Here is a 15,864-nt window from a genome sequence, read left to right on the forward strand (position 1 = left end):
GGCTTTGTAATGACAAGGAAGTAACCTCACAATCCTTATCTGTGTCTAAGGTGTGGAAATGTGTGTAGAGTTTTACAAATAACTGTGTGTAATGTTTTGCAAAAAGGGTGAAGCAGACATTGTGTGTAATGTTGTGCAAATCTGTGGGGGTGTTTTGCTCCTTGGAGTAAAATTTAGCTAATTGTGTGAAAAAAAATATTTTTGTGTGTAAACAATCGTAAAAAACTGTAATCTGAGTGCAGTTTTTCAAAAGAGAAAAAAGCTAAATATTCAAGGGAGAGCGAATGCAATGTAATGTTTTATTTTTGCCTTTACCTCCTCAACCTTATTTATTTTCATAATATATTTCCTTTCAATTGTGCAGGGCAAAGTTCCTTTAATAACGAAGGCTATGCGAATAACTTACGTGTCGGTCCGACGGTCCTCAGCACCAGTTTCGTTGAGAGGTGGGGTGAAGCTCGGATGTGGGCGTTTTTTGTTGACGCGTATTCCTCTCCATTCAGTAAAGGGAGGGAACTTGAAGAGGCAGTGTGCTTAGTAGTCTTCTACAACGTCCTCTTTGTGGAAATTAGAACGGGTTGCGAGCCTCTGCGGCTTTACATTCGTCAGACGCCCAGTCCGAGGAAATACTCAACATGTCTGGAAGAGGCAAAGGAGGCAAGGGTCTTGGAAAGGGAGGCGCCAAGCGTCACCGCAAAGTTCTTCGTGATAACATCCAGGGAATCACCAAGCCTGCAATCAGGCGTCTGGCTCGCCGTGGTGGTGTGAAGCGTATCTCTGGTCTGATCTACGAAGAGACCCGTGGTGTGTTGAAGGTTTTCCTGGAGAACGTGATTCGTGATGCTGTCACCTACACTGAGCACGCCAAGAGAAAGACCGTGACGGCCATGGATGTCGTCTATGCTCTTAAACGCCAGGGTCGTACTCTGTACGGTTTCGGCGGCTAAATATCAGATATGTCCCTAGACCTAAACCCAAAGGCTCTTTTAAGAGCCACCCAATTCCTTTCAAAAAAGCAGTGTTCTAGTTTGCATAGAGTGGCGAAAATATTAATGAGTAAGAATTATAACTTGACTAAATACACATATGGCTGAGTTGCAATACTCACAATATACTTACCCCTTTATGTGCAAGTTTATAGTGTACCCTCCAAATGTAGCCCATTTATATATCCTTTTTGCATTCGCCTGCATGTACATAGGCTAATGTGTAGCTTTCTGTAAAAAACTGAACAATTGCCATTAAAACGTGACTGTCACAAAGCACTTTGATTTTATCTGTGAAAAGCACCATACAAATAAAATACTTGACCTAGCCTACTTCACTTTCACAATGGCTAAGGTGCGACAACATGAGCGCATGATGACTATCAGGTTTCACCAATTACAAAATAAAAGCGTCCGACAAATATCTTAAACAAAACAAAAAAAAAAACTGCAAATGCATAAACTTTGTTCATATGTCAGTATCTCCTCAACAAATGTGTCATTAAAAGGGCATTTTCTGAAATCTTGAAAACCATTATTAATCATGAATTGTAGCGCCAAATGTAAAACAATTTTGCATAGACTTTGAAGGAAAGGAATCGACAGATAGTATAAACTGATGATCTGGGGGTGGTACTGACCTCTCATTGACTGCGCCCATCGATTCAAAATGACCAACCGTGTCGTGATATTACGTTTTGGAGGGGAATGCCAGGGCAATCTGGGCGTGTGTATGTGAGGTGACACGGTCCTCAATTTACATAGAGCTGTGTATAAGATGACGCCTGACCACTACTACTTGAAATCTATGAAAATAGGATAGGAAATTCATCATGCCTGACCCAGCCAAGCCTGCCCCTAAGAAGGGCTCCAAGAAAGCCGTGACAAAGACCGCCGGGAAGGGAGGTAAGAAACGCAGAAAGTCCAGGAAGGAGAGTTACGCCATATACGTGTACAAGGTCCTGAAGCAGGTCCATCCCGATACTGGTATCTCTTCGAAGGCTATGGGCATCATGAACTCCTTTGTGAACGACATCTTCGAACGCATCGCTGGCGAGTCTTCCCGTTTGGCTCACTACAACAAGCGTTCCACCATCTCTTCCAGGGAGATCCAGACCGCAGTGCGTCTGCTTCTGCCCGGTGAGCTGGCCAAGCACGCTGTGTCTGAGGGAACCAAGGCTGTTACCAAATACACCAGCTCTAAAGCCGAATCGTGCTTTAAAACCCAACGGCTCTTTTAAGAGCTACCCACATTTTCTTTAAAAAGCCATTTCAATATGAACATCAGCAATTGTGCATAAACCGTTTGAGGTATAATTACAGAAGTACCTTTGACTATAGTATATTTGGGAGACCAACTATTTTTAAACTACTGTTCTATCTATACGCACTTTCGCATCTGTTTCGGTTACGGCTGCGTTATGATCCGAATGGTTGTTACGCGACGCAATTAAACACAACACAGCGACGTTTTCTTTTGTGAAGATGGGGCACAAATCAGTGGCTCGTGGAAAAATCTCCTCCATGCCAAGGTAATGTTCTAGCGAATGAGCACCACTAGTGCACAACTAAAACAGCATTAGGGATGTTGGTCGAATAAACTGCGGTGAAACCTAGAGGTGTCATGAGACAAAGAAAACTGCAGCAGGGCTGTGCTGTTGGCCAACCAATGTTATGCCTGATCAGAGGCATCAGGCCGAAACATAACAGTTCACTCATGTCCCTTCTGTGTTATCGTTCGTCTTTGTGACCATTTGTCAGCGTGTCATGTTTCACTACAGCACCAGTTATTGAGGCTGCTTGCAATAGATTTTTCATTGAACACCAGGTCCTGTCCAATAACCAGGTGTAGCTTAGAGAAGGGAAATTCAATCAAGTAGGTTGGAAAACTAGATGTACCGCAAAGCGATACACAATAGGCTATGACCGCCGCTCAGTCCTGCACATTCTCTCCGCAAATATCAATCACGCTTGTGTTTCCATCGCCTACTCCATCCCTACTGCAACTTTTATACTATGTAGGCTAAATGAGTGTGTGCATGTGTGCGCTTGCTTTTGTGTATGAGTGCTTCTCTGTCTAGTGTGAGTGTGTGTCTGCTTGTGTGTGTGTTTTATGTGTCTCTGTGTATATGTTCACTGTGTTCTCTGCCGTCACTGTCACTCCAATATCACACACACACACACACACACACACACACACACACACACACACACACACACACACACACACTCGCACACACACACACACACACACACACACACACTGTGTGCACTGTGCATCTCTCTCTGTGTGTGTGTGTGTGTGTGTGTGTGTGTGTGTGTGTGTGTGTGTGTGTGTGTGAGGTGTGTTTAGGTGTGTGTGTGTGTGTGTGTGTGTGTGTGTGTGTGTGTGTGTGTGTGTAAGGCTGTATGTGTGCATGCGTGTGGGCGTGTTTTTGCATGTGTTTGTGTAATGTTTTATGTACATGTGTGTATGTAGTGGTGCGTGTGTGTGTAGGTATGTGTGTGTGTGTGTGTGTGTGTGTGTGTGTGTGTGTGTGTGTGTGTGTGTGTGTGTGTGTGTGTGTGTGTGTGTGTGTCTGTGTGTGTGTTGTGTGTGTGTGTGTGTGTGTGTGTGTGTGTGTGTTCCTACATGTTTGTTGCACCCAGAGCAACCATTCTCTTTTAAAACATATTTGGAAACTAGTTGATTAAAGGTTTCTAATGGTGTCACTTATATGTTTCTAGGACAAAAACTAGCAGAGATTGAGATGTTTGGAACAGTTTTTGAAATCCCTAGGGGGGGATTTAGACTCCAGAGGGTAAATACCACCATCTACTGGCCGATGGGTATACAGTCCTGAATGTACACATAAATCCATTTATTTTATAGCCCCCCATGGATGAAATTCCACAAAACTTGGCATAGTCCCAGAGGGTGTCAGGTTAATCATACACATAAAATTTGGTGCAGTTCATAACATCTAATCGGAAGATAGGGCCAATTAAAGCAATATTACATTGCATTTTCAATTTTTACCATAGGGGTGCAAATCACAAATGACTGGTTATAAGCTGAATTGATGCAAGCTCTAAAGAACAACATACCATAAACATTTTGTCATCCTCGGTGCCACGGTTCAGGTAGTTATGTAGGAAAAACTGTCATTTTTGGGCTTCGGGCGGGGGCAGCGCGGGGGTGGAGTGACCCCCGGGGACGAAACGAACATGTTCCATAGAAGTCTACTGGGGCGGTGTCCCGGGAATCGTTGACGAAAAATGACGGGAAAAAAATAATAATAAAAAAAAAAAACTTTGACAACAACTAAATGACCGCTTCGCTAGCTACGCTAGCGGCGGTCATAATAAGTAAAAAAGCACTCCGAGAGCGCAGACCTCCGCCTGGATCACTCCCAAGATCGTTTCTATCTTGTCCTTTCAGACCTTTCCTGAAAATGTCATCGAAATCTATTTTACAAACGCAATTTGACAAACGTTATGTTGTCTTGCGAACAAACAGACTAACAGACCCCGATGAACAAAACAAAACAGGTTTTCTATTAGGACTTCCTCTGAGTTAACTTACCACCAGTGTTGGGAAGGTTACTTTAGAAATGTAATGTGTTACAGTTACAAGTTACTCTGTTTAAAATGTAATAGTAGTGTAACTATTTGAATTACTTTTTCTGAGTAACGTAACTAATTACTTTTGATTACTTTTTGATTACTTTTCCGATTTTTGAATGATATATATAGTCCCCAAATCCATGCTAAGATTTCGGCCTTGGTCTACAGTCTGCCGAGCACTGTTCTGTACAAGCACACAAGGCAGCAAGGACAATCAATACATGAATTAGCATCACATTTTTTGTGAGGATAATATAATGATAATCATCACACGTTTACAGGCAGGCATGTAAGCCTACGCTGATGGCGCTGTAGACGTGATAGAGCCTATCAGAAGGTCCCGTATCAAACTATGGCTGTGGAGGGAAACAGTTCTTTTTACATACAATATTATTTGCAGTTTTGCTGATAATATTGAGATGTAATTCAAATTGTAATTTTGAAAAATTTCAAAAGTACCTGTAATTGAATTACATTTTTTTCTACAGTAACTGTAATATATTACTGTTACATTTATTTTGTAATTAAATTACGTAACTCAATTACATGTAATGCGTTACTCCCCAACACTGCTTACCACAAACTTGGAATTACTGTGTGTGTTGAGTCACATTGTGTGATGGATGCAAATGTATGTTTGTCACCGAAGTGTACCAAATGATGTATCCATTTGTTATCTAGATGTTATGGTCACATTGTTATTGTATATTTTATTTTAAAACAAATAAATATAAACAGGCCTTAAGTGTGCCTGTCCTGTGTCGAATTGTGATTGTGACAAACAACAAATTACTGTACAAAGCATCAATGCCAGCTAGTCTACTTTGTTTCGTTGTGAGGTGGGTGAAGCTCAGATGTGGGCTTTTTTTTGTGACGTATGTTCGCGCAGACTCCATTCACAAAGGGGGCTGTACTTAGTAGTCTTCAACAACGTCCTCTCTGTGGCAATTAGTACGACTTGCGAGAAACATATATATATATATTACATTCGTCTTACTCTCAGAAGAAATAAGTCTGAAAGATGTCCGGAAGAGGTAAAGGCGGTAAGGGTCTTGGAAAGGGAGGCGCCAAGCGTCACCGCAAAGTTCTTCGAGATAACATCCAGGGTATCACCAAGCCTGCAATTAGGCGTTTGGCCCGCCGTGGTGGCGTGAAACGTATCTCTGGTCTGATTTACGAAGAGACCCGTGGTGTGTTGAAGGTTTTCCTGGAGAACGTGATTCGTGATGCCGTTACATACACCGAGCACGCCAAGAGAAAGACCGTGACCGCCATGGACGTCGTCTATGCGCTGAAACGCCAGGGTCGTACTCTGTACGGTTTTGGTGGTTAAATATCGGATTTTCTCAATTTCTCAATCCAAAGGCTCTTTTAAGAGCCACCCATGTCCTCATAGAAAGTTGTGTTCCTGTATGGACGTTTGAATTATGAAATTAGTATAATTTTAACGCGCAGTTGCTTGGCAATGTAGGCTAGTATGTTGTCACACGATTTTAAACATAGCCTTAATGAGACTCCTAACATGCAGTCTACATACGATAGATGGATAGATTCTTTATTGATCCCCAAGGGGAAATTCAAGATTCTAATAAAGAGAAGCCTAAATGAGGATGCACAAATGATCCAACAAAACCGTATGCAGACATGAAAGAAAACGACACTGCATGCTGAAAAGTCGCGTGTATAAGTTAGTCTTAACTACTTGTCTTAACTACTTGTCATGATCTGTCAAACACAGGCCTGCATGTGGCTTAACAGACAAGAAACAAGAAATATTTACTTTGTGAATTTGTCATGTCTCTTTACACAACACTGTAGAAGCTTTTTGTTTTATTTATACTGTAGAATGGCTGTCAACAAATGGCTGTAAAAACAGCCGTTCGTTTGTTCGCTTGTTTGTTGTTTTGTTTATCAATTAATCACAATTCGAAAAAAATGCCCCAAACGGACTGCGAAAAACTGCAGTTGTGATTTGAAACGCTAAATGTGTTTTGCAACTTTTGCCATTTGGTATATGCCATAGCTTTGGTAGGATTCCCTTATTTTATCGGACTTACAGACGATATATCAACATGCCTGATCCAGCCAAGCCTGCCCCGAAGAAGGGTTTTAAGAAAGCCGTGACAAAGACCGCAGGCAAGGGTGGAAAGAAGCGCAGGCAAGGGTGGCATCATTTGGGCATCATTTGCGCATTATTTGCGCAGAAAGTCCAGGAAGGAGAGCTATGCCATCTACGTGTACAAAGCCCTAAAGCAGGTTCATCCCGATACCGGTATCTCCTCTAAGGCTATGGGTATCATGAATTCTTTCGTGAACGACATCTTCGAGCGCATTGCTGGGGAGGCTTCCCGCTTGGCTCACTACAACAAGCGCTCCACCATCTCCTCCAGGGAGATCCAGACCGCTGTGCGTCTGCTTCTGCCCGGTGAGCTGGCCAAGCACGCCGTGTCCAAGGGAACCAAGGCAGTCAACTAAGTAGCCTATACCAGCTCCAAGTAATGCCAACATTTGAACGCGCTTTAATCCAAAGGCTCTTTTAAGAGCCACCCACATCTGTACATTGTCTGTAATAAAGTAATGTGCTAAATTTATTAATATGATGTTAATATGAAAAATCAACCTTTTTTTTAAGAAATTGAAAATGTCTATGGAGAAATAATCGAGTGTTGAACTTCATTAAAACCGGTTTTAATAATAAGATGGTAAACAGCTCTGAATCCTGCGACAAGGAAGGCCGCAGCGGTGTTGGGCCTGGTTGCATTACTGTGTGTAAAGGTACACACACTGTGTGAGTGATCGCAGTGTAGAGAATGCTTAAAACCTACCTTATACTGACAGACTTTGGCAAGATTTAGGAGATTATTGAATGCCCCTCATTCAAGCTTTACTCAAAAGACTACAATCTTCCAAGAATCTTTCCCAAATCTTGTCAAGGTCTGTCAGTGTAAGGTAGGCCTAATTTGCTAGCATTCAACTCTCGCACCTCTTTGTATTACATTTAACACTCAGTACGCGAAATATATTCATACCAAACTATGTAGGCCTGAAAGAATAGGAAACGGTCTAATAAAATAAGTTAACGATACATATTATGGAAAATCGCTTTTCTTCATGATTGGATGGCTCTTAAAAGAGCCTTTGAATCTTCGGTCCCTGACTTCAAATTATTTAAGCACGTTCCCCACGGATACGACGAGCCAGCTGGATGTCCTTGGGCATGATGGTGACTCTCTTAGCGTGGATGGCGCACAGGTTGGTGTCCTCAAACAGACCAACCAGATAAGCTTCGCTAGCCTCCTGAAGAGCCATGACAGCAGAACTCTGGAAGCGGAGATCGGTCTTGAAGTCCTGAGCGATTTCTCTTACCAGACGCTGGAAAGGCAGCTTGCGGATCAGCAGCTCGGTGGACTTCTGATAACGACGGATCTCTCTCAGAGCCACTGTGCCAGGCCTGTAACGATGAGGTTTCTTCACGCCACCCGTTGCTGGTGCGCTTTTACGCGCAGCCTTGGTGGCGAGCTGCTTCCTCGGGGCTTTACCTCCGGTGGATTTACGGGCTGTTTGCTTGGTTCTGGCCATTGCTACGAGATCTTCAAGAGTGAAGAGTATGAAAACAATTGTGGAACTTCGGTATTTAAGTCCTACGGTCTCAGCCCGCCCCCTGTGTACGTCAGGTTGTTTGTCTCCGCTGATTGGTTTTACAAGTGCCGCCTACAATTCAAAATACTAATTCCACCCCGTAATGGTCTAATATATCATTGTGTGGATTGACGATTTACACAATTATCTGGCAATAAATAAAGAAGAAGAAGAAGATTTCCACAATTTAAATCGAACTAAATGCACTAAATCATTCCATCGGTCGGTGTATATAGCCTGCATGGAAACACAGCAAACAATGGACTTGTTAGCCGTCATGTACTTAACAAATAGTGGCCCGATGTAGCTTATATTTGCTACGTTAAAGACTGCAATTGCGTGTTCATAAACAGGAAACAGGAAACAAGTATCGCTGACTTTTGTATACAAAAATAATTGAAACCATGCAAGTATAAGAGGTGCGTCATCACGTTGATCATCTCGCAGCAGCCTTTCATGATTAACTGAGTCCGGAGTGATACATGAATAAAGTTCTTCGTGCCTTATAGATTATAAAACAAATAGCCTCTTGTAAAGATTATGTAGTTACTTAGTGCCTGACAATTTGGAGGGATAACAGTACTCATGTTCTGACAGGACAAGGGGTCTGTTCACTCAACTGCTTTTAAAATGTGTACGTGTAAAGTAAATATTGTTTAAGCTATACACAGCACAGCAATGAAGAAAGTAACTTGGAATTAGTTTTTATGGGCATTTGGGTGGCTCTTAAAAGAGCCTTTTTTCAGAGACTTTGAAGGAGCAGATTTACTTGGACTTTTCAGTCTTCTTGGGCAGCAGCACAGCCTGGATGTTAGGCAGCACACCACCCTGGGCGATGGTCACTCCGCCGAGCAGTTTGTTCAACTCCTCATCGTTACGCACAGCCAGCTGGAGATGGCGGGGAATGATACGAGTCTTCTTGTTGTCACGGGCAGCATTACCGGCCAACTCCAGGATCTCAGCAGTCAGGTACTCAAGCACGGCAGCCAGGTAGACCGGTGCACCAGCGCCAACACGCTGGGCATAGTTGCCTTTACGCAGCAGTCTGTGCACACGGCCCACGGGAAATTGGAGTCCAGCTCTGGATGAACGAGTCTTAGCCTTTGCTCTGGCCTTGCCACCGGTTTTTCCTCTTCCGCTCATTTTTCGGTGATGTTTGGAGTTCGTTTGAATACACGAATGTTGAATTGAAGAAAAGCATGTGTATTTATTAAACTACGGCGCGGTGCGACTCCGTGCCTCAGTGGCTGAGAATACAAAGCAGAGAGCCAATCAACGTGTAGTTCACGGCGTGACATCATCTTGAAATCCATTTGGCGCACACCTCCCATTTACGACATCAGCTCAATCAGAAAAATAAATCTTAACGGGTAGTATACACACTGACAAGATTTGGGGACGATTCTTGAAAGATTGTAGTCTTTTAACTAAGGCCCCCCGTTCAAGCTTTAATCAAAAGACTAACATTGTTCAATAATCTTTCCCAAATCTTGTCAGTAAAGGTAGGTTTAAGCAATAATCCAGGTAAAATTAAAGCGAAGTTCAGAGGTTCATCGTAAAACTCAGCGTCAAGGAGACACTTGAGCACATTTGGTACTGGTAGCCTACTGGCTATTAATAAAACATGCTGAAATTGTTGTATTGCAAGGTTTTTGATAGGCCTACGTTGCTTAATGCTTGGATGCATCTGTTGCATTAGGAAGATGGAATGTTCTGTTACCGTGCTAAATTATCCAATATAAAGTATTTCGGAATTGTATACACAGCCCATTAGCTCAGTGAGTTACCCCCACAGACTCAGTAAAGCCACTCGCTTTTCTTTATTCTCTCGGATAGTATGTGGACTATTTCATTTGATATATGACGCAGTGGGGGTGTTGTGAGTTATGAGAAAATGCAACAAAAAATGTGTTTTGCAAACAGAAATTGTTTCTTGTACCAGCAGGCACTGATGGAATACTAATTCAGAGAGATTTTGGTTGGCTCTTAAAAGAGCCTTTATGTTCACTTGCTGAAACCGACTAGAAGTAATCGCGCAACATTTACTTCTTCTTGGGTGCAGCCTTTTTAGGCTTGGCAGCCTTAGGCTTAGCGACCTTGGGTTTCGCTGCCTTCGTTTTCTTGGGGCTCTTCGCTGCCTTCTTGGGTGCAGCGGGCTTCTTAGCTTTCTTCGGGCTCTTGGTTGCCTTTTTCGGTGTGGTGGGCTTCTTAGCTGCTTTCTTCGGAGATTTCTTAGCAGCCGCAGGCTTCTTGGCTGCTACCTTCTTGGACTTCTTGGCCGCGGCAGGTTTCTTCGCTGCTGGCTTCTTGGCTTTGGGAGCCACTTTCTTAGCGGGCTTCTTTTCCGCTGCCTTGTTCACCTTGAAGGAGCCGGAGGCACCAGTTCCTTTAGTCTGGACCAGAGTTCCCTTTGCTACCAAACTCTTGATGGCTATTTTGACACGAGCGTTGTTCTTCTCAACATCGTATCCTCCAGCCGCCAGAGCCTTCTTCAGAGCAGCCAGGGAGACTCCTTTCTTCTCCTTGGAGGCAGAGATCGCCTTGACGACGAGCTCGCCCACACTTGGACCAGTTTTCTTGGCTCTGGGTGCCTTCTTCTTGGGAGACTTTGCTGGGGCCTTTGCAGGGGCCGCAACGGGAGCTGGAGCTGTTTCTGCCATTCTATCGTTTGGGTGTCACGTACAAACTACTCGGGAGACCTGAGTGAATGCATGTGTACATGCCGATGGGCTGTACTTATAATAAACATGAGAACCATTTAGACTCAGTAGAGTGCGAGCCGCCTGGGCCGGTCTGTGGCGAAGAGATCACTTGTGTTTTCTTCACACACTTCTTTGTAAGAAAAATGAGTAGCGACACGATATTGACCAACAAGACGATGTCGGTAGTGAACAGCACAGCCTACACGTTAAAAATAATACATAGGGGCTTATGGTTGTCCTTTATCACATTAGCAACGAACTGAGAACTTTGGACCTCTCGGTGGAGAGGTTGCAGTGAGTCAGAGTTTTGTGAGGAAAACATGCACATAATGATTATAATACCGTTCAATACAAGGACAAAAAAGTATCATAGACCAAGACATGAGTCTCTGTAATACGTAAATGCAGTGACAATGTGTTTTTTGAGAATGTGTACTTTCCAATCGGGAGCTTTTTAGGCACTGCGAAACACAATTGACGAACACGAAACACGGCTACACACAGGTCTAAAGATTATAGGACCGAGTCATAGGACACATACGTTTTTGACATTTGTTAAGGCTACTTATGCAGAAACATGACCAATAATGAATTACAATAGAATGTTCCTAACACACTGGTTTAAACTTTAGACTATTCTTTGGACTGTAGGTGATTGAGGGGAGGGCACAATACAGTTGCATTGTGCCTGTTCATTATGAGTAGGCAATCTATCCATAGGGTTTACAGATAATATCTTTTGCCAGGCTTGCATTGGTAAAATATTATTGCTATGTCCGAGCATGCATGGGTTGGATGACTTGGACATCTTTGAATGTGTTTGCTTATTTATAGTTGTTCACAGTTGCCTTTAAAATAACAGCCTTTTTACTCAAATCCTTTGATTTCTGTAACTGCACAACCTGTTAGCTTCACAGAATCAACTCAGGTCAAATCTCTCTCCACTGGCACACATTCTCCCCGTCTTCCCTCAAGACAAACACTCAGTGGGCCACATATAGTCCATGAGCCAGAGGCCCATTTTGGGCCAATCGGTGCCAACTGAGGGCATAAAAATAGTGTTCAACAAATCATGCATCCACAGCGCCCCAGTCAGACTCCTCTGACAGTGTGGGTCATCGTTAGGTCACCAGGTGACCTTCAGCCCACTGCACTTGCATGGCCGGTGTAGCAGAGTCATGTGCCCGTGTTGGAGTCCAGCTCTTCAAGGTAGAGTCAGGGGCACTGGCCCCTGTAACAGGTGCTCCCTATGGGGGCCCTCGGTCAGTGCTGGGCCCTTAGAACCTGCTCTGGCTGAGCAGATTGAGAAAAGTTAACCTCCTCTCTTGGAATCAGAGACTGGTTCCCATCCGCCTGCAATATTGACACCGCTACTCTAACCCAGCAACACTGGACACAGGACTAGCAAAATTAATATACAGAAATGATATCAGACATCTCCTACTTTCATCATGTACACTGGAGTGTATGTGCCTTGCTCAAGGCCACAATGGTGCAAGCCGATAATTAAGGCCACAACTTTTCAGGCTACTGCATACTATCCCAGCTCAAAATATAATCATAATAACCTTTCCAGTAGGCCATTTAGACCAGCAAACGCCCTAAATAATGACACCTGTGTAAAGGTAGGACAGACATGTCGTTTTGACATGACAATGACATTTCTCTACCAAAGAAACAGCAACAAAAGAAATACAGGTATGCTGGTTCCTTGCTGAATAGCCCTACCCCAAAAAATCAAATAACCATTACCAAGGCAACACTTATTTTGTTTAGTCTATGGCCATTACATACTGAGTGTTGTCATGTAAACAATGTCTCAGTAAATCCAAGGAGTATTATGTTTTACAGTAAAACATCCCACAATGTTGTAAAAGTGTGATTTTCTTTAAATGTGTGTCAATACATTGTAATAGGTTACAACCAATAAGGTAAAGAACATTCTTGACAGTTATGTCACACAGGCGTTAAGTGAAAGAGAAAAACTGCAGTCATTAATTGCAATGATAAATGTAGCCTACAACTATATGGCATAGATTTCGAAGGATTCCTTTCTTTCAAATGAAAAGTGCGGGAAAATAACAAACGGTGGCGTGAACTGATGATCTGTGGGTGGTGCTAACCTTCTCTCGATGACTGCCCCTTTCTATACAAAATGGCCAATCATGTCTGGGTATTTGGTTTTGAAGAGAAATGACAGGCCGTTCTGGTCGTGGTTAGTGACGCAGTTCAACATTTGCATAGAGCCTGGCATATATACCAATGAAATCCTATCAAACGCTACTTACAACGTATCGCAAGAGACGTCAACATGCCAGATCCAGCAAAGCCCGCACCTAAGAAAGGCTCCAAGAAGGCCGTGACAAAGACCGCCGGTAAAGGAGGGAAGAAGCGCAGAAAGTCCAGGAAGGAGAGCTACGCCATCTACGTGTACAAGGTCCTGAAGCAGGTCCACCCTGATACCGGTATCTCTTCTAAGGCCATGGGCATCATGAACTCCTTCGTGAACGACATCTTCGAGCGCATCGCTGGAGAGTCCTGCCGCTTGGCCCACTACAACAAGCGCTCCACCATCTCCTCCAGGGAGATCCAGACCGCAGTGCGTCTGCTTCTGCCCGGTGAGCTGGCCAAGCACGCCGTGTCTGAGGGAACAAAGGCCGTCACCAAATACACCAGTTCTAAGTAAAGTATCCACGTAACGCTTTCCAACCCAAAGGCTCTTTTAAGAGCCACCCACATTATCTTTAAAAAGTAACTCCAGTATAATAACATTTAGCTATGTAAACCATTGCATTACTAGTAAATCTAAATGTGAATATAATGTACTAAATGTTCTAATTGGGTATTTTGATAATATACAGTCTCAATACTGTTACTTGACTTGCCGACAGCATTAATGTCGGTCCTTCTTGGTCAAATAGCCCCTTTCAGGCCGTCGAGCCAAAGCCGCGCTAGCCAGGCGGTGCCGGGGCTTATTACTCTCACACCTCTAGGTGCTAAGTGGTGCCACTTGGGGTCTACCTTGATGCTACTCCTGATTTCCAAGTACCTCTGGCTCACGTTGATCTTGTGCGTGAAGCCGGGGTGAGCAGGTGAACATGATATGGTAAAGATGGTAGAGAGCAACTTACAGTGATTTCAGCTGCTACAGAGATCAAGATAGAGAAGAGATACTTCAAGATGAATCGTCAGCTCTGGTCTGTAGAAAATGCTCTCCTCACAATCTGGGCAGAAGACAGCGTCCAGCAGAGGACCTGGCGTTGTCGAAATCGGGATGCAATGAGGCATATCGCGGCAGAGCTGGCCAAGTTGGGCATTCAGCGAACAACTCAACAAATTCGCGGAAAACTGAAAAAACTACGGGCACTATATAAATCCACAAAGCTCCACAACAGTAGAAGTGGTGTCCAACGGAAGTTATCCCATTCTACGAGGTGATGGACAGCATACTGGGATATCAACCCTGCATGAGTGGCCAAATAGTTCAGGACACCCTGGTGTTGGAAAAGCCTGATATACATATCTCAGAATCTAGTAAGTGTATTTATTCCGTTCCTTTCTTTCGTTCGTTCTTAACCTACTGTACGTAGTAACTGTGTGCATGATTTAAAGGTGACATAGAATGGAAATAAATTTTGTCTTGGTTTTGAATAATTAGGAGAGGTTGTGCATAACCAAAGAGCTATCATGGACACGAAGCATGGTTGTGCCCTCCTTCATATGAAAATCTCAGAAATAGCCACTAAATAAAAAATGGGCGAATTAGAACAAAGCCTACTCGTGATGTTGAAATGCAAAGCCACTGAAGTTCAATTGGTTGCCAAAGAGGGTGCCATTTAGTAAAAAGATCATTTCAATACCCAGCCTATATAGAAAGGTTTTAAATATATATAATATATTGGGTTTGTAAAATTGCTATTGAGTATTTTTTATATATAAATCAAAGTCGAATATACTATTTTAACATCAGAAAACACAGTAGGCTACAATACTCGATTCATCCATTCCCTCTTTAAAGATGTTTGCAGTCAATAGGCAACTAACATAGACAAGCATCCTGCTAATGTTTTCCTACCAGTGTGTTTTATAATGTCAAGTGCTATTTTGATAATATGGAATGGGCTACTTTAGAGGACCATTATGGGATATGTGACCTTCTGCTGATGTGCTTGACCAGTGTTCTCTTTGGCGATAGGTCATCTCCGCCACCGGAGTCCTCTTTAAGCCCCACTTCATTTCCCTGCTCAAAACCTTTTTTGGAGGGGACCACACATAATGTGAAGTATCCTCATTCCTGATCACGGAATCTACACCAAGTAAGAGCATTTGCAAATTGACTAGCACCTTTAATGCCATGTTCAGAAAGCATAAATCCGGATACATGGATCCTGACTCATATGTTTGATTCAATCTTATGCCCACTGTAGCAAGACCCTCAACTTCCACATTCTTCAGAGAGCTGTCCCATCACATTCCTCCACGGACCAGAACAGGTATTATGGCGTTTCATTTGACACTGGCAAACGTGTCATGTTTTGCTATACTGGGCACATTGACAAAGCCCACTCCCTTGATAACTAGATGGGCACATCAGGTATGGTATAGCCCACTCCTTTGGTTACTAGATTGGCACATTAGGTATGGTATAGCCCACTCCATTGGTTACTAGATGGGCACATTAGGTATGGTGTAGCCAAAGATACTTAAATTCAACCGTCTCTGGTGTAGCCCACTCCTTTGTTTACTATGATGAATGTGATGCCACCATGTGCTCATCACATTCATCACAGTAATCACAATCATATGCACTATAATATGCCCATTATAGGAGACAAAGAAGTGTGATATTTGCCGATCAGCACACTGTTTTGTTTACTCTATCGCCCATTTTTGAAGTCATTCCTGTGTAGGTGCACCTAGCGTGATCTACA

At 43.2% G+C, this 15,864-nt stretch overlaps 6 protein-coding genes and 1 long non-coding RNA gene across 7 annotated transcripts; 4 read left to right on the forward strand and 3 right to left on the reverse strand.

The window, feature by feature from the left end:
• The first annotated feature begins 614 nt into the window (after nucleotides 1–614).
• On the forward strand, nucleotides 615–5,945 carry zgc:163040 (uncharacterized protein LOC100038789 homolog). The gene is made up of 3 exons (XM_062534276.1): nucleotides 615–942; nucleotides 1,833–2,167; nucleotides 5,614–5,945. The coding sequence occupies exons 1-3, from the start codon at nucleotides 636–638 to the stop codon at nucleotides 5,923–5,925; spliced, it is 954 nt and encodes a 317-aa protein (XP_062390260.1). The 5' UTR covers nucleotides 615–635; the 3' UTR covers nucleotides 5,926–5,945.
• Nucleotides 5,946–6,664: 719 nt separating this feature from the next.
• Nucleotides 6,665–7,097, forward strand: LOC134078376 (histone H2B-like). Its single transcript, XM_062534288.1, has 2 exons — nucleotides 6,665–6,750; nucleotides 6,797–7,097. The coding sequence occupies exons 1-2, from the start codon at nucleotides 6,665–6,667 to the stop codon at nucleotides 7,065–7,067; spliced, it is 357 nt and encodes a 118-aa protein (XP_062390272.1). The 3' UTR covers nucleotides 7,068–7,097.
• Nucleotides 7,098–7,744: 647 nt separating this feature from the next.
• LOC134089075 (histone H3) lies at nucleotides 7,745–8,178 on the reverse strand. The gene has a single exon (XM_062543383.1). The coding sequence runs from the start codon at nucleotides 8,169–8,171 to the stop codon at nucleotides 7,761–7,763; it is 411 nt and encodes a 136-aa protein (XP_062399367.1). The 5' UTR covers nucleotides 8,172–8,178; the 3' UTR covers nucleotides 7,745–7,760.
• Nucleotides 8,179–8,980: 802 nt separating this feature from the next.
• LOC134089083 (histone H2A) lies at nucleotides 8,981–9,395 on the reverse strand. Its single transcript, XM_062543396.1, has one exon. It carries the CDS (start codon nucleotides 9,372–9,374, stop codon nucleotides 8,997–8,999), a length of 378 nt encoding a protein of 125 aa, XP_062399380.1. The 5' UTR covers nucleotides 9,375–9,395; the 3' UTR covers nucleotides 8,981–8,996.
• Nucleotides 9,396–10,273: 878 nt separating this feature from the next.
• LOC134089093 (histone H1-like) lies at nucleotides 10,274–10,891 on the reverse strand. The gene has a single exon (XM_062543405.1). The coding sequence runs from the start codon at nucleotides 10,889–10,891 to the stop codon at nucleotides 10,274–10,276; it is 618 nt and encodes a 205-aa protein (XP_062399389.1).
• A 2,343-nt stretch (nucleotides 10,892–13,234) lies between these two features.
• LOC134089099 (histone H2B-like) lies at nucleotides 13,235–13,653 on the forward strand. Its single transcript, XM_062543419.1, has one exon. The coding sequence runs from the start codon at nucleotides 13,245–13,247 to the stop codon at nucleotides 13,617–13,619; it is 375 nt and encodes a 124-aa protein (XP_062399403.1). The 5' UTR covers nucleotides 13,235–13,244; the 3' UTR covers nucleotides 13,620–13,653.
• Nucleotides 13,654–14,308: 655 nt separating this feature from the next.
• On the forward strand, nucleotides 14,309–15,420 carry LOC134089119 (uncharacterized). The gene is made up of 3 exons (XR_009940021.1): nucleotides 14,309–14,467; nucleotides 15,129–15,249; nucleotides 15,361–15,420. It is a non-coding gene; the product is annotated as an uncharacterized LOC134089119 (long non-coding RNA).
• Nucleotides 15,421–15,864: the final 444 nt, after the last annotated feature.

This window comes from Sardina pilchardus, chromosome 1 (genome assembly GCF_963854185.1).
Source record: "Sardina pilchardus chromosome 1, fSarPil1.1, whole genome shotgun sequence".
Classification (NCBI taxonomy): Eukaryota; Metazoa; Chordata; class Actinopteri; order Clupeiformes; family Clupeidae; genus Sardina; species Sardina pilchardus.

Excerpts from the sequence above, each read along its gene's own strand:
- LOC134089093 (XM_062543405.1), bottom strand. The coding sequence starts at position 10,891 with ATGGCAGAAACAGCTCCAGCTCCCGTTGCGGCCCCTGCAAAGGCCCCA.
- zgc:163040 (XM_062534276.1), top strand. The coding sequence starts at position 636 with ATGTCTGGAAGAGGCAAAGGAGGCAAGGGTCTTGGAAAGGGAGGCGCC. Across the intron at positions 943-1,832 it reads TACTCTGTACGGTTTCGGCG|CCAAGCCTGCCCCTAAGAAG; the intron begins GCTAAATATCAG and ends TGCCTGACCCAG. Across the intron at positions 2,168-5,613 it reads TGTCTGAGGGAACCAAGGCT|ATGTCCGGAAGAGGTAAAGG; the intron begins GTTACCAAATAC and ends TAAGTCTGAAAG.
- LOC134089075 (XM_062543383.1), bottom strand. The coding sequence starts at position 8,171 with ATGGCCAGAACCAAGCAAACAGCCCGTAAATCCACCGGAGGTAAAGCC.
- LOC134089083 (XM_062543396.1), bottom strand. The coding sequence starts at position 9,374 with ATGAGCGGAAGAGGAAAAACCGGTGGCAAGGCCAGAGCAAAGGCTAAG.
- LOC134089099 (XM_062543419.1), top strand. The coding sequence starts at position 13,245 with ATGCCAGATCCAGCAAAGCCCGCACCTAAGAAAGGCTCCAAGAAGGCC.
- LOC134078376 (XM_062534288.1), top strand. The coding sequence starts at position 6,665 with ATGCCTGATCCAGCCAAGCCTGCCCCGAAGAAGGGTTTTAAGAAAGCC. Across the intron at positions 6,751-6,796 it reads AAGGGTGGAAAGAAGCGCAG|AAAGTCCAGGAAGGAGAGCT; the intron begins GCAAGGGTGGCA and ends TTATTTGCGCAG.